This window comes from Aedes aegypti, chromosome 1, assembly GCF_002204515.2.
Source record: "Aedes aegypti strain LVP_AGWG chromosome 1, AaegL5.0 Primary Assembly, whole genome shotgun sequence".
Lineage (NCBI taxonomy): Eukaryota > Metazoa > Arthropoda > Insecta > Diptera > Culicidae > Aedes > Aedes aegypti.
The window spans coordinates 199,687,265-199,704,079 of record NC_035107.1 but is presented as its reverse complement, the minus strand read 5'-3'; the positions used below and the strand labels follow the sequence as shown (position 1 = coordinate 199,704,079).

Genomic DNA, 16,815 nt, shown 5'->3' with positions numbered 1-16,815 from the left:
GTTTTTCGGACTATTCCTTCTGGGATCTTGGAGAAATTTTCAAATAATTTCATAGGGGGCTGTCCATTAACAACGTGGTCATATTTTACCGAATTATAGACCACCTTCCTCCCCCTCGTGGTCATTTGACAATACAAAAAAAAAGTATGAACCGTGGTCATTGACTAGACCGTCCCCCCCTCTCCCATAAATGTCCACGTGGTTTGTGGACGACCCCTAGCTAATAATGTAAAAATCCTTTAGTAATCGAAATAGAATTTCTTTAACAAAGAGCTTCAGAAACGAGGGGGTTAGAAGCAAACGGATGTAAGTGACAAAACCTTAGTTTTGAGATACTTAATCAATTCGAAGTGTTTTTTTTATCAATTTGTCTTTCCATACAAATTGTATTCGAGCCAGAAAAACAAGCCAATTTTCTACGAACGGTGGTATTTTTCCTGTTAGACGGTAAATCACCTGCCTGGTATACTTAAATTTGCGTTTGGGCTTCTCAAATGTCTTCAGTGCGTACTTTGAAGATTTATCAAGAAATACGTTCATGTACACCCTGAAAATCGCTTCTTTATAGAAATCACCCGATGCATTCCTGAACCAATATTGGGAGTATAACTTGAATGAAGTTTAGGGCAAATTCCTAAAAAAAACTTAGATGGATTTCTTGTAGAAATCATGCAAATGAACTCTGAAGTGACCTCTGAGAAAAGTCTGTTCGGATTCTCTGCCAAAACATCATCGCTAAAGATGATAACTGTTATTTACGGTAATTAAAATTTTGTAATTTTGGGTGATTTGGATATAATGAGCCCATATTATCTGTCAACGCATTCCGCATTCTCAAATTGGTTGAATGAAAATAATTGTCGTCAATAGATAGCAGTTAATGCAACTTGCCTTGAACAGATGAACAGAAATTAGAGGACGAACATTTTCGAATTTTTGTAAGTATTTTATAATATGTTGTACTTACATCGTCTATTAATTTTGTGAGCGTGATTGAATGTACAAAACTGATAACAATTTTCACATCGATGGTGATGGTATGGGATATTAGTTTTTGGGGAAACCTGTTTTCACCGCACTAAAATTTTCGTTTGAATGACTACTAAAAATTAGTTTTGTATGTTTCCTCCTAAAAATAACATTATATTTCCACAACAAAGTTTAACCTTTTTTTCTAACTCATCCCCCTCACCCAGGATGACCTATTCACGGATCCGGTTGCTCCGCCACCTGATCTCGAGCAAGAGAAGGAGCCCCTCCCCGGTACGTCCCGATCCGTACTGGATTCATTCGATCCCCATCATCCGCACGAGGTGGACAACGATGGCTTCGGTGACGAAGGTGGCTTTGGTGCAGAACCTGCTGCCGGTCTCTTCGAGGGCGACATTTTTGCCGATGCCCCACTGGCACCGGAACCGGAACTTCCGGCCGCTCCCGTTCAGGCACAACATGGCGCTGCGGAAGAGGACAGCGATGACGATGATGATGACCACTTCGACGTTGGAGGTGCACCTTCGCCAGTTCCCAGTACCGATAACTCGCGGCCTCCATCGCCGATCATGACGCAACAGTTATTGGAGGATCTACAACAGCCGGGAACTAGCCAAGATGGTATACCGAAGGCACCTGTTAGTCAAGAGTTGCCAGTCGAGCCAGTACCGAGTGCAGTTGTCCCGGAACAACCACACGAGGAGCCTGAAATGAGACCTGAAGGAGAAGACGAGCAAATGGTTGCGGAAGTTGGTGCAGAAGAACCGAACGTGGAACAAACGACTTTGTTGCACAACGAGGAAGAAAGTTTTGCGTTGGCACCAGTGGATGCATCTGCCCTGAAAGGTGTTACTAAGAGTAAGCGTAAACGAAAACTGATTGTCGACGAGGTGAAGAACATTAGCGGTGAGGAGATGAAGAGTCAGTTAGCAAATACGACTGATATCGTAACCACATTGGACCTTGCACCACCTACCAAGCGATTGATGTATTGGAAGGAAACAGGTGGAGTAGAGAAACTGTTTGCTTTGCCATCTCGAGATATTCCCGCCCGGTGTATGTTCAAGAACTATCAGCGACATCTGACCTCGCGTTCGATTGGAGTTGAAGAATTTGAAGCGTTAGGTCCTTTGGAGGTTCTTGGAGTGGAACAGCAACAACCTGAACGACCTGAATCTCCAGTAACTCAACGACGTGGAAGGAAACGAAGAGGACATCAAGAGCTGCTGCCACCAGAGACTCCAATGACACCTGCCACACCTGCTACTCCCGGACATTTGGATCAGACATCGGTCGACCAGATGCGAGATGCTGTTGAAATGCCTCCTCCAACGCCGGTATCAATGGAGCTCAGAGATCAGGAAATGTGTCAAAGCTTCCACCCTGACATGCCTCCACCTGCCACTCCTGGTCTTAGTAATATTGGTAGCCCACAGACGCCTCTCAATTTGGGTATGCAGACGCCACAGATGATGCCACCAACACCTGGAATGCCGAGCATACCGATGACACCTGGAAATTTGGTGCATGGAGGACTAACGCCTGCCGGTTTAGCGCATGGCGGGCTTACTCCTGCTGGATTAGCTCATGGAGGATTAACGCCTGCTGGACTAGCTCACGGTGGTCTCACTCCTGCTGGACTGGCACATGGCGGACTTACTCCCGCAGGGCTTGCACACGGCGGCCTCACACCGGCTGGTCTGGCACACGGTGGACTCACGCCAGGAGATCTGAATCATGGTGGTATGACCCCAGCAGGACTGCAGCACGGTAGCTCCGGCCATGTTATGCCCGAACTCCCCGGCGCAATGACTCCACATGGTTTGGATCACGGTGGAATGACGCCACATCACGCCAGCTTGGAGAATATCGATCAGATTCCGAACCTACCGGCTGATCAGGTTTCTTCTATATTGAACGAACCAGGCATGGAGAACTTCTCCAACTTGGGGTACGACGGACATGCAGCTTCTCCGGCTCGTGAAGCGCTCCACGAAGACGTACATAACGAGTGGAACCAAGATTACGAGTTCCCACATTCGGTTGGCGGGGTAAGCGTTTCTTCAAATAAACGTTTCGATTTTCAATTGCTTACATTCAACTACTTCTATTCCTCCAGCAACAAGTCAGCGAAGAGCAACAGGTGGATGAAACCATTGAACAGTTCGAGGAGCGTGTGCTCAACAAACGTGCCGCTCAACTATTTATATCGGTGCGGTCGCGTCTGCTGAAGACTGACAGCATGGTATTGTCGGAGATGACGCATCGGAACGATAAGAAACAGGTATGTTCAGAGCGATAATGATTAATTATGACATTAATTCATATAGTCATTAAAATTCATTACAGTATAATCATCAATCATAATCATAGAGAATATTATTCAGCAATCATAATCTCAATCACAAGTTGAACATCTAAACAAACCTCACAGTAAACTTATTATAATCTTATTCGCATGATTCCTTAAAAGTTCACTGTGAAGCAATGTACAAGCTGCTTTAAGATGCTTCTTCCTTACTTGATCGGAACTTTCATATTCGTAAAAGTTTCATTCGATACTTTGAGCAAGAATAGTAGCAAGAATTTTAGAGAATTGGTCACTATTTTACGGTGAAACACCTCGGAATTCAAAGATGACCGCTACAATGGCCAACTTATGCTCCTACTCACGTTTTCAAAAGCACTAAACTAGAGAAATATATATTTGACAAACGTTACGGACCTTCTTGTTTTATGCTTTCTGCTAAAAAGTGCACTGTTATTCCAAGTTTTCTTCGCGAGATTTCTGCCTTTGATGTTTTAATGCAATCCAAAAGTTGATTCCAAACTGTTTAACCTTAACCCTCTAATACCCAACCCCGCCTTTAGACGGGGTACACTTTGGAATTTTGTGTATTTTTTCCAACCCCCCCCCGCGAAGTGACAGATAACGCAATTTTCACGTACCTACTTTCAACGTAAACAATGGGGCCATCCACCGCTGCTGGCACAATTTTTCACTATGGCAGATCGGAATTTTGTTTCGTTGTTGACGGGTGCAAAACAACGAATGGAATGAAATGAAATAAGGGCGAGTCTGATATTTTCGTCTGCCAATGGAAATAAATTTTATAAAATCACCAAGTTTAAGCACCAAATGAACTTAAGAGCGTACCAATTCGTTCGGTGAAAAGATTAAATGACGTGTTAGTGCTTTGTTTTGCGGAAAAGTAATCTATAAGAAATTACTTACCGTAAATTCGGGTGTAATTGATCAGTAGGGTGAAATTGATCACCGTGTCAAGCGATTTTATTTCTTACTAATAGTGCACCACATTCATTGCAACCTATAGTAAATGAACGGTGTTTGTCTTAAATAATGTATATTTGTGTAAAAAGAAGTTTTTTATGTCACAAAATGTTTTTTTATGAAAATAATGTAAATTTCCAGAATCAAGTTTGGTGTGAAATTGATAGCCATCCATAAACTTATAGTTCTAAACAAGGAGTTGGACATGGTGTAAACCTGAAAGTTTGTGAGGATACTAAAAATTTATCTCCAAAACAGATTTTACTATCGAAACTCTTACCAATTCGCTCGTTTTGTTGTAAAATTTGATTTTCTGCTACAAAATACAGAAATCCTTTGAAAATTGCCTACATTTAGGCGTTTTTGCGGTATTCTTGAAATTTAATGATAGATTATTTCCATAAATATTGTCTCGTTAAGAATTTGGCAAGCATATTTGAATTCAGGAGGCCCAAATTAAGTATGTAGGGTTGATTTCAAAACTAACAATAATCACATTGACAAGTGATCAATTTCACCCCGAAATGGGATCCCACGATTTTTAATTTTAGAGCTGATTTTTGGTACTAATACCACATTTGTTAGAAAATTTCGGTGCATGAGCCAATTAGGTTCACCGTCGTACTTGTTTTGCTGCATTTAGTTGTATGATATTGATAAAAATTTTAGAAAGCATACCAAGAAAACTGTGAAAAATGATCAATTTCACCAGAAATTACGGTACAATACAGCCTAAGTGATTTGTGGATCGCTTTTATGCCCTTAAAAGAAAGCGCTGGCCGTAACATAAAATAAAATATTGTGGGCCTCGTGGCCGTGCGGTTAGTGTCGTTAGGCATTTATGCGCATCGTGTCATTGGGTGTGGGTTCGATTCCCGCTTCAGCCATTGAAACTTTTCGTCAGGAATGTTTCTCTACTGTGCCATCGTCTAGTGTTTAGTTACATTCCGTGCAGCTAAATGGCTGAAGACGGTGTCCTTATCTTTTTATTTGAGATCGAATCAAGTCGAAAAGTGATATTTTTTTTATTTGCAGTTTTTTTTTCTATGCGGATTAGAACACTTTTTCTCATACTCACCACCAGAGGTCTAAGTTTCAATCAAATAAGCCTATGAACTAATATACGATGACGTCACGCTGCAACTTTCAGCGTGAAAAAAACCTTTATAGCGGGCGATGTATACAGAAAAATAAACGATTTCGTTGCACATTCAACCACGCATTGTTCATCCGGTGACCATTCGTGTTGGCGTGGATGTCATTTTATGTAAACATATTTAGATCGGAAAAAATCAAAAAGAAAAGAAGACCGTGGATAAGTTCATTGGATGAACTATCCAGCTTTTTAAAAGCGGTAATGGCCGCCAAAAGTTAGCTAACTTTCTGGTAGGGATCCAACATATTGACGTTTGGCTTTGGTCCGGTCAATTAACTTGTCCACCGGTGTGATAAATTCAATCGGTTGAAGAATTTTGACACTAGCGGGTCACGTAGATGCTTCCCACGTGTTTCGGTCAAGTGTCAAAATTCTTGGACTGAGTAAATTTAGTGCACCGGTGGATAAGTCCATATCAAGCGACCCAAGTCAAACGCCAGATCATTAGATCCCTTTTTGTAAAAGTGGGCTAATTTTTGGTGATATTAGCGTTCGTAAAAGCGGGATACTTCATCCAATAAGTTATCTGATTGAAACTTAGACATCTGGTGGTGAGTATGAGAAAAAAAGTGTTCAAATCCGCAAAAGAAAATGTACTGCGAGTTGATATGATCTCAGATTGATTTCAAGCTTATAACTACAGTCAATTTCCCATAAATTAATGATTATCGTAAATATTGTAAGGGATGATTCAAATATTACGTAACGAAGAAATTTGCCAATTTAAACCCCCTCTCTCCCTGAAGTAACAGGTTTTATATGGAAAATTTCAATTTATTGTATGGACCGAAACACTACAAAATATCCCTTACCTCCCCTTGTTGTGTTACATAATATTTGAACGATCCCTAACAAATTTGTCTTGCTTTGAATTGCCAAGCGGTCAAAAAATAATTTCGTAAACAAAGGAACGGTTACTATAAGCAACTTACAGCATGCGGACCACATCACACCACTATTCAAAACTCGCTCGTGGGCCATACAAAATCTTTCCGATGACCGTACAAATCCTTTTAGAGAATCGCTATTTGGTGATCACTCGTTTATAATGATGTTACAAATGCCAAACAAAAAATGTAAAACTTTTTTATGTCCATCAAGCATAATTCTAGTTTACGCCCTATTTTGAGCACGCTCCATGATTTCATTGAGTTTGACAGTACCACGGACCAAAATTTTTCGGTAAATTGACGTTGTACCGCAGCTGTCATGATGCTCCCGGGTTGATTTTTTCGTAGCTTGGAAATCAAAATGATTTTATTTTTGGCTTATACCTTGACGCATAACACGCATATAAGAAAAGTTTTTTATGACTTTTGAAACTTTTTTGTATTTTTAGTAATTGTTTGAAAAATTGCATTCTTATATAACCTACAAATGCCTGAGCTTCATTTAACGTGTAATATAAAAAATCGTACCTTTAATATTTTTCTACGATTAACCTATCACAAATGAAGAGCCTGGTGGTATTAAAATCATTTCAAACCTGTTTTTCCGTTAGTTAAACGGAAAATAAAATACGCTCCGAAAAAAATTAAAAATATAAAAAAAAATTCAAAATACCGTAACAATTTAAATTTTTATTATTGCCAAAAATCAACAACTAAAAAGGCTTCAAGAAAAATGAAAAAAGCTAGGGATGTTCAAAAATAAAAATTAAAAAAATCAAAAACCAAAATTTAAAAATATGTGAATAAAAATAAATAAATGCCCAAAACGTGTTTAGAACGATTTTAGATTACGAAAAATAATACTTAAATCGAAAATAAAAATTTGGGTATTAGAGGGTTAATGCAAGTCTCTGTAATGTTTCTGTTTTGAATGGAAGGTTTCTCAAGTCACTTTTTGACCAACATGGTTTCTAAAGTCACTTTTTTCAATCATTCCTGGTGCAAAATTCTAGAGGTTCTCAGTTTTCTCGAGGAAAAGCTTGAGGAATTCTTTTACTGATTTCTCCAGAGATCCTACTCGAGTGCTTGAGAAATTCCTCTAGAAATTCCTCCGAAAATTATCCCTGATGTTTCTCCAGGGTGTATTTATGAAAATCTTTTAAGAACATTTCCTGGAATTCCTCAATAAAGTCAACCAGAGATTCGGTATGAAGTTTCTCCAAGAATTGTTCTACGAATTTATCCAGGGATTACTCTTGTAGTGTACTCCTGTACTCCTTCCAACCATTTATCTCGTTTTGTTGTAGTAAAAATTCAACGAATTTTCATAATTTTTTGAAACCTTATGTAACAATTATTCTGATCTTTCCTTCCCATCCGTCCAATGTTTTTTATGCAATTTCTTCAAAAAACAAATTCTCCCATAATTTCTGGAAAATTTCCGTGACAATTTATTGGAGACATCCTCCTTGGAAGAATTCCTGGATAAATCATTCAAAGTACTTTAGGAAACATTTCTGAAAGAACCTTAGGATGATTCACTGGTGTTATATTTGTTAATTGGACGAAATCCTAGGCAAATCAACATGGACGAAATAATCAATGCGAGAGTCACTGGACCAATTCCAGGAATACTTTCTTGTTTTTTTAGGAGGTGTACTGTCACACTTAGGGCCCAGATAGCCGTAGCGGTAAACGCGCAGCTATTCAGCAAGACCAAGCTGAGGGTCGTGGGTTCGAATCCCACCGGTCGAGGATCTTTTCGGGTTGGAAATTTTCTCGACTTCCCAGGGCATAAAGTATCATCGTTCCTGCCACACGTTAAACGCATGCAAAAATGGTCATTGGCATAGTAACTGCTCTCAGTTAATAACTGTGGAAGTGCTCATTAGAACACTAAGCTGAGATGCAGGCTCTGTCTCAGTGGGGACGTAACGCCAGAAAGAAGAAGAACTGTCACTCTTACTTTGTATCATGACTAACTTTTGGTGAGTTGGTAGAGCAATAATTAACGACTAAGATCTTTGAAACAATTCTAGAAGGGAACTTTGCGATTCTTGGTAAGGTTTTTGGGAACATGCTTGCTAGATTTCTATTTAGATTCATGGCAAATGTTAGATGAGATCTTTGCTGGAATGCTAACGGAAATCGAATCGATAATTAATCAGTTTATTGAAAGTTCTCTCAGAGAAATCTTTGAAGAGGTTTCTAATAGATTGCAAATAAGGTTTTTAGTAGGTTTTAGAAAAAAAAATCCTTGGCTAATTTTGCTTATAATTATTAGTAGATTCGTAAAGGTTGGCAAAAACCCGAGACAAACAGAATCGGACATATATTTTGGAAGCTATACTGATATCCTGGACAGATTTATAAAAAAAATTCATTTGGAGGATTTCTGGGGTTAATGATAATACTGATTATTGTGAAGTCTTGTCATTACTGTTGATTACTAGTTGGACTAGTACTAGTCCTTGATCTATGGCAAAACTCTTATGAGGTGCCTGAAGAAAATTTGTATGGATTTCTGCATATTAACAGCGAAGTTATCGAATCATCTTTTACAAATTTCTTGTAAGATTTTTCATGGATTCATGGGAAGATTCATTACTTTATTTAGTTAACATCTAAACAGATAACACTGAATCAACAATTTCACGCCACAATACTCGCTTCGTGGCCACATCTCTCCATCCTCGATTTTGCCTCACGCTCGCCAAATGGCTATGCACTTGATCCACTCACCTACCTCGCTGCTCTCCACGCCTTCTTGTACCAACCGAATTCGAAGCGAACACCATATTTGCAGGGTTGTTGTCCGGCATTCTTGTCACATGCCATGCCCAACGTATCCTTCCAGCTTTGGCCCCTTCTGGGTACACGGTTTGCCGTAGAGTTGAGCGAGCTCGTGATTCGTGCCGCCACACACCGTTTTCCTGCACATCGTCAAAGATCGTCCTAAGCACCCGACGGTCGAAGACACCATGTGCTTGCAGATCCTCCTCGAGCACGTTTCATGCCCCTAGAGGACTACCGGTCTTAATAAGCGTCTTGCACATGGTACACTTGGTGCGGGGGTGAATCTTTTTTGACCGCAGCTTTTTGTGGAGGTCAGACTTCTGTTTATGCGCCTTCGTACCCAGGCAACCAAAATGTACGTATAACGAAATCACCTGAAGGCTTTGTATGTGCAAAATTTCGCTTATAAGATGTCGCGAAAAGGCCTTCTACGTACAAAAGTGGAGGCGATATGCGTGCATATATTATGTGATGAATAATAACATACATTGCGAGTGTATACATATTCTACCGAACTAACCTGTGATCGTATGCGACTTTACTTATGATAACAAATGTTGATTTGACAGCTGCTACGAATTGATTCGACTTACTTTGTACGAGTATACGGGACGAAGCAAAATGTACAAATGAACTCAGAAAAAAGATCTTTTATGCGAGGAAACTTATCAATCTGACGAAGTTATCCACGGTGTTTTGCGGGTTTGATGTAATTAGTACGAATAAACGAGTTATAACGTGAACTTTCATGCGATTTCTGGTTGTCTGGGTATTTCACGGATAACGCTGTTGTCAGCCGTCAGTAAGGATCCTAAGTAGACGAAGTCGTCGAGTACTCCGAATGTATCCCCTCCCCGTCTTTCGTAACACTGTTACCTAGGCGAGCCCTGTCGCGCTAGGCTCCACCTACTAGCATGTACGCATTCACAGTCCAACTTTTTCTGCCTCGCGTTTTTGACGAGTGTACACTGCCGTGAATCGCAAGTCAGTCCCATCTGCATTTTCGTCAAAATTGTGTTGAGTTCAGTTTTCAACATTTCTTCAAATGCTCTTTCAGCTGCACTAATAAAATAATATGATTTGTTCGGAAAAAATAGGAAAAAGCGGCAAGTCAAATTGTCCCATAATGAAAAGTAATCGCATATCAGTCCCACTACAGAGTTCCGCACCGTGGAACACAAAAATGTAACTTGTAACTTGATCATCTTTATATTTTTCTCGGAATGATATCGTAGTGGCAAGCCAGTTGTGAAAGTTTCATTAAGATTGGAACATGTTCCAATCCGCTGGAATTGTTTGAATATTCGTATGGAAAACGAGTTTGAAAACTTCACAGCCCATTTTCTCAATGCCTACTTTTTACAGATGGGACTGACTTGCGATTCACGGCAGTACAGGTCTGTCAGCTTTTCAAATGTTCGACTGACAATGTCCATGTCATCCGCGAAGTGAACAAATTGACTGGATTTCGTGAAAACCGTACTCCGGCTGTTAAGGTGATTATAGAAGGAAGCCACACCTCAAATTTTCGAGAACACAAGGCTTGAGACCCAAACAGCGCTCCGCGTTGAAAATTTATCCCATTGGTCACCACCAGCAAGCAAGCAATTTGATTGATTTCCAACGCGAACTGTTGTCAGATTCTCCAATCTTGCGCACTTGAAAATTTGAGTTGCAGCTTCGCTTTGTAATCACCTTAAGCCCGGGTCCTACATAGCATCTTCTAGCGCGATATTAAACAACAGGCACAAAAGTCCATCATCTTGTCGTAGTACCCGGCGGGATTCAAACGAACTGGAATGTTCGTCTGAAATCTTCACACAGTTTTGCACACCTTCCATCGTTGCTCTTATTAGTCTTGTGAGCTTCCTGAGAAGGCTGTTCTCGTCCATGATTTTTCGTAGCTCTATGCGGTCGATACTACCGTATGGCTCCTTGACATCGATGGAAAGGTGATGCGGAGGGACCTGTCATTCACGACATTTTTGGAGGATTTGCCGAACAGTAAAGATCTGGTCCGTTGTTGATCGGTCGTCAACGAAGCCGGCTTGAAGACTTCCCACGAACTCGTTTACTACAGGTGACAGACGACGAAAGATGATCTGGGATAATACTTTGTAGGTTGCGTTAGGATGGTTATCGTTCGAAAGTTCTCTCAATCTAACTTGTCGCCTTTCTCGTAGATGTGGTATATTACCCCTTCCACTCGTGCAATAGCTGTTCTGTTTCCCAGATTGTTCCTCTCGACTGGTGCAGATAAAATGTCCAGCCCCTCCGGGCCCATCTTTAAGATTTCAGCTCCGATACCATCCTTACCAGCAGCTTTATTGTTCTTGAGCTGTTGAATGGCATCCTTAACCTCCCTCAAAGTGGGGGCTGGTTGGGTCCCTTCGTCCGCAGTACTGACGTAGGAAATTCCTCCGTTGCCCACGCCTTCGTACTGTTTCCACCTTTCGATCACCTCACGTTTGTCCGTCAAGATGCTCCCATCCATATCCCTGCACTTCTTAGCTCGCGGCACGAAGCCTTTTTTTTTGGAACAGGGAAAAGCCCTTGGGAGTGAGTTAAGTGAGGTCCCTTTCGAACCTCTTCTCCCAGAGGCATAAACATTTACAATAGAACTACAATTCAAAGAATGACTTAGAAACTAGGACATATTTTGAAATTGAAAACGTTGCTTTGATTTTGATGAGAGAGAGGAACACAGTTTGGTGATAATGGTGACGTGAATCGGCATGATGCGTTCAACAGCATAATGCCTTCTAAGCCTTTGCGGGATGCGTTAAGCTCCTGATAGAACTTCAGTGTTTCTCGAGACCGGCAAAACTGTTCCATCTCCTCGCACTGCGTCTCCTCCAAGCGGAGCTTTTTCGATCGAAAGAGGCTGGTCTGCTGTTGCCGTTTCCGTCTATGACGATCCACGTTCCGTCGGTTTCCTTGAAGCAGCATGACCGCCCGCGCTGCATTCTTCGCCTCCAGAACCTGCCTACATTCCTCGTCGAACCAATTGTTCCGACAACTCCTGTTTCACGTACCCGACGTTGCTCGCAGCTGCATCGTTGATGGTTGGCTTCACTGTACTCCACTAGTCCTCAAGAGGGGCTTCATCCAGCTCACCCTCTACCGGTAATGCAGCCTTGAGGTGCTGTGCGTATGCAGCCGCGACATCCGATTGCTTTAGCTGCTCTAGGCCATCCCGGGGCGGCCGTCGATATCGTACTTTGTTCGGAGAGTTTTGGGTGCAGTTTTCTCTAGAGTTTTGTTTTGTTTATTGGACGAAATCCTATAAAGAAATCGATACAAAAATCACTGGACAAAGTCCTGGAGGACATTCTTGAAAAAATCTGAAAGAATATTTCAAAGAGATCATAAAAACTTCTTGGTTGAATACTACAGAAATTTTAGGTTAAATTCTTGAAGATATCTATGTCAAAAATGTTGGAGGAATTCCTTTGGAAGTTCATAAAGGAATCACTAAACGAACTTCTGAAGAAATCTCGAAGACTTATTCAAACAGATTCAAATAAGAAAACTAATCCGATTTTTCACTTTAAGAACGTTTAATTTCCGGATTTACAAAACGACGAAAGTAAGATTCTCCACTTTCGCAACCTAACCGCTACTTTCGCCACTCCGTTGTATGGGAGACAAAGTGACTTAACCACGAATCAAAACAAAACACTACTTGAGTCGATTTTACACTGGCACAAAACCGTCAAAAGTAACTGATTGAAACGGCTTATCATTTTGTCATACAATTTTTGTGGGAGTGATAAGAACTACTTTGAGTTTTAACGCGAGCTGATTGCATGCAAAATTTAAGCGATGTACACTGTCAAAAAACGTTAAAAGGGGATTCATTTTAAAACAGTTTTAGATGAAAGGTTGGGATTCTTCTTAATTAATTTTCTCAAAACCGTATGAAAGTTACTTACGTCGGTTTGAAAATGTAATCGAGAAATCTTCAGAGTAAACAACTGAAGGACACTTTTGGAAAATAGGGTAATTTACGTCTTCGGCTCTATTCCAATATTATCGGCAATCAAAATTAAAACGTCAAATTCACAGTATTTTTCTATCATAATACATCAATGAAAACATTCAGATATTTTTTTGTTCTGGCAGCTTCCCCCTGACAAAATTTCCGAGACTGAAAAGGCGATTTTGCAAGAGTTGTCAATAATTCAAATAAATACGCCTACAAATGCGGTTGATTTTGAGTTTTCCGAATAGATTCATCAGCTGTCTCTATGACTTAATGGCTTAAAACGGCTCAAAACAGCTTAAAATGACTTAAAAGTGGTTTTAAACAGCTTAAAACGGCTTTTAACAGCTTGAAACGGCATTAAATGGTTTAAAACGGCTTAAAAAGGCTTTAAATAGCTCAAAATGGTTAAAATGGCTTAAAACAGCTTGAAACGGCTTTGAATGTTTTATACGGCTTAACGGTTTAAACGGCTTAAAATTGCTTTAAATAGCTTAACACGCTTAACAGCTTAAAACGTTTAAAATGGCTTATAATGGCTTAAAACGGTTTGAAATAGCTTGAAATGGCTTTAAACGGCTTAAATGGCTTAAAATGACTAAAAACAGTTCAAAACGGTTTAATTTAAACGTTTAAATGGCTTTATACTGATAAAACAGCCACATATACGAAATTGGTATGCGTATCTTAGGGGAAATTTAAAAAAGAGCGTGAGGGTTTGTGGATTAATTCACAAACAAACAACTTCAGAAAATCATGCCAAATGACCTTTATGTAAATGTCGTTTATGCCAAATGACCGAGACCCAGAACAACCCACCATGTGGGCAAGTCATCCTAAAATGCTGAAGCAATTCTTCTTAATATTGGGTTCACAGAATCATTTAGTTTGATGTTTCGCAAGCTAGGTTTTGGAACAGTTCAAAAACTCCTGACGATTGCCAGTCTTCTTCGAGCATTGCCCACGTCTCATGTATGTAGAGGACTATCGGTCTTAACAGCGTCTTGTACATGCTACACTTAGTAGGGAGGTACGGTTTCATATACCGCAAGGATACGTCTTCGGATTTCTTTGCTGCAACTGTTGTTCTTTAATCATACTGAATGTAATCAATAGTCAATCAAAAAAAAAGTTTAAATATTAATCATACGTTAGCTTCATCATAAATCAAATAATTTATCATGGTATCCGTTAATCATTAACGCTAAGCTCCGCTCAAAGCAGATATTAGTTCACACAAAACCGTTCTATCTTTGCAGGCTGCCCAAAAGTTCTACTCCCTGTTGGTGTTGAAAAAGTTCAAAGCCCTCGAGATTACCCAGCCGAAACCGTACGCGGACATCACAATCACACGGGGGCCGCTGTTCGAAAATCCGATACTGTAAGAAGGTCGTCTAATTTTATATTAGTTTTAAGTTAAAAAAAAAACAACAGAGGGTAACTACGAAAACGTACGTTGATAAGGCGGCATCCACAAATTACGTAACGCTCTAGGGGGAGGAGGGGAGTAGGCTCAAGCGTTACGGCTCATACAAAAATTTAAAATTTTTCATTCAAAAAGCGTTACGTAGGGGGGAGGGGGTCAAAAATTTCCAATTTTAGCGTTACGTAATAAATGGACGCCGCCTAAGTCTTAAACAAATCCCTTTCATTAGTCGGTTAGGCGTAAACTGGAGATGCTTGTGCATTTTTATTTTTTATCGGAACTATTAGAAGATATTCCCTATAATGATGAATTATTAATAAAAATGTCTAATCATGCAATTTGTATATATTTTTTGTCAACAATAAGAAAAACTCGGTTCCTATGAGAAGATTAACAGATTGGTTTATTTCTTCGATTGGAATCCAACAATCTGTTGAAGTCAGGAATTGTATTCGTTAGCTGATTATTTGTTATGTTATTGGATCGAAAACAGTAGCTATATAATTTATGTTCGCTTGATTCGCTGCATGGGATGTGGATATAAGAAGTGGATGAAGTATGCTTTAAATTAAAAAAATAAACGATGTCATGTAAATAGTTAATGTTTTGTTTTCGGTGAATTAGAAATTAACCCTGAATCAAGGAAAAAAGTATGAACGTCGTAATTCAGTTTTCATGTTTGTCTTCCTACAAACATGGAACCTGAAAAAACGCTTTCATGAAAGCACCAAGTTTTCCACAGAGAAGCTACTGAACAAGTAGTATCCATCAAACAGTAACCTAAAGTCGTTTATTTTATTTATAATTAAAATAAAATATTCAAAAGGCACCACCGCTTTCGATAGTGTCTTCACGAATGACCTGATCTGGTATGTCGTTATTACATATTAAATTGTCATAGATGGGTATGGAAGAACCGGAACAAGCACTTGTAGATCTTTGAAGTGTAATTTATAAATCTATGAGAAAAAATATTTCTGATGCTGTAAAAATATCAAGTTGAAATAAAGCCAATATTTCCAAAATTTGTGAGTATTTCTTCGAAAGAAATTCAAAATCGTTCAACTTCTAAACGAATCGTTAAGTAGGGGGCCCAGTTCTAGATCAACAACCACGCGTCTTGTAAAGAGATATGGGAAGATTAAAACATGAAACCCATAGTTTCTCTAGATTTCTGGACGTGGACTCCCCTCCCTGAAAAGATGGACGTCTTTTTAGAATGATTCCTATGCGAATACCAGATTCAAACCATCGACGTAATGCAAAGAAGCGTCCCTCATGCGTCGTGTAGTCGAACCCGAATGCCAAAACAAGTAATATGAAGCATTTGAATGCAAATTTCGTCGTGTAACATGAAAGAACATGTTTGAAAAACATTTTTTTTAATTAAATTTTGATCAATTTATTGATTACTCTTGGGATGAATTAATTAGATAGTGCAGTAAAAAACTCCAAAATCGTTGCTTGCAACTTTCTTTACTGAAAATTTTCCACACAATTCTCAAGACATCTGGATGTTTGGAATGAAGTGGGAAGCTGGTACCGATTGTGATTACCTGAGCAAACAAGAAAATCAAATAAACTTCTGCTAGGGGAAGTCTTCCAGTTAATGCCAAAAGGGTGCCCTTTTTGGCAATGTGTCAAATTTTCAAAAGCCCAAATCTGAAGAACGAAACAGCCGTTCAAACTGAATACTTAATCATTTGGTCAATACCAGAGCTTGACCAATTGATTATGTTTTAAGCTCAAACTACTGTCTGGTTCTCTAGATTAGTGCTCTTGAAAATTTTAGGTTTGGTTTCGATACATCTTCACCTTAACATCAAGAAGCTATATCTTACTTCGAAAAAAAAAAAAAAAAGAATTAGGCTAAGAATTAACACTACGGACTGCCTGTTCCGGTGGTAAAAGTCCACCTAACAGGTGACCCCTAATTCATGCGGCTTTAAGCTTACCGTGCCTAAGAATGAATGGTTAGGGGGGTCTAAATAAAACCTAACCGCAAACGGAGCCTGTGGAGTATTAGGGCGCCCTCTACAGTATCAAGTCCTTCCTGTGCTACCCGGAGCAATAGTGCAGGTGACTTTGTGTTTCTCCGAGATAATCGGCTGCCTTTCTTCAGTCTCAAGCCCGAGGCTAAATAAGGGTGGGATACGTTGTAATTTAGTTTAAATTTTCACCTCTATGGTTTCGCATTATGCGTATTACACAGTGTATTCTGTGATTTTCGCCTTTGGCGACTTTTAAGACATACCTATATGTTTTTTTCGCTGCTGGTCT

The 16,815-nt window shown here is 39.7% G+C and overlaps 1 protein-coding gene across 2 annotated transcripts in view; it reads left to right on the top strand.

Annotated features, from left to right (window-relative positions):
- The window catches only part of LOC110681196 (double-strand-break repair protein rad21 homolog), a 38,392-nt gene extending 22,832 nt beyond the window's left edge, over window positions 1–15,560 (top strand). For both annotated transcript variants that reach the window (XM_021856978.1, XM_021856984.1), the window contains 3 exons: window positions 1,197–3,041; window positions 3,110–3,274; window positions 14,369–15,560. In XM_021856978.1, the coding sequence (XP_021712670.1) occupies window positions 1,197–3,041; window positions 3,110–3,274; window positions 14,369–14,494 (2,136 nt within the window). In that variant the 3' untranslated portion in view covers window positions 14,495–15,560. The remainder of the gene's footprint in view (window positions 1–1,196; window positions 3,042–3,109; window positions 3,275–14,368) is intronic.
- Window positions 15,561–16,815: the final 1,255 nt, after the last annotated feature.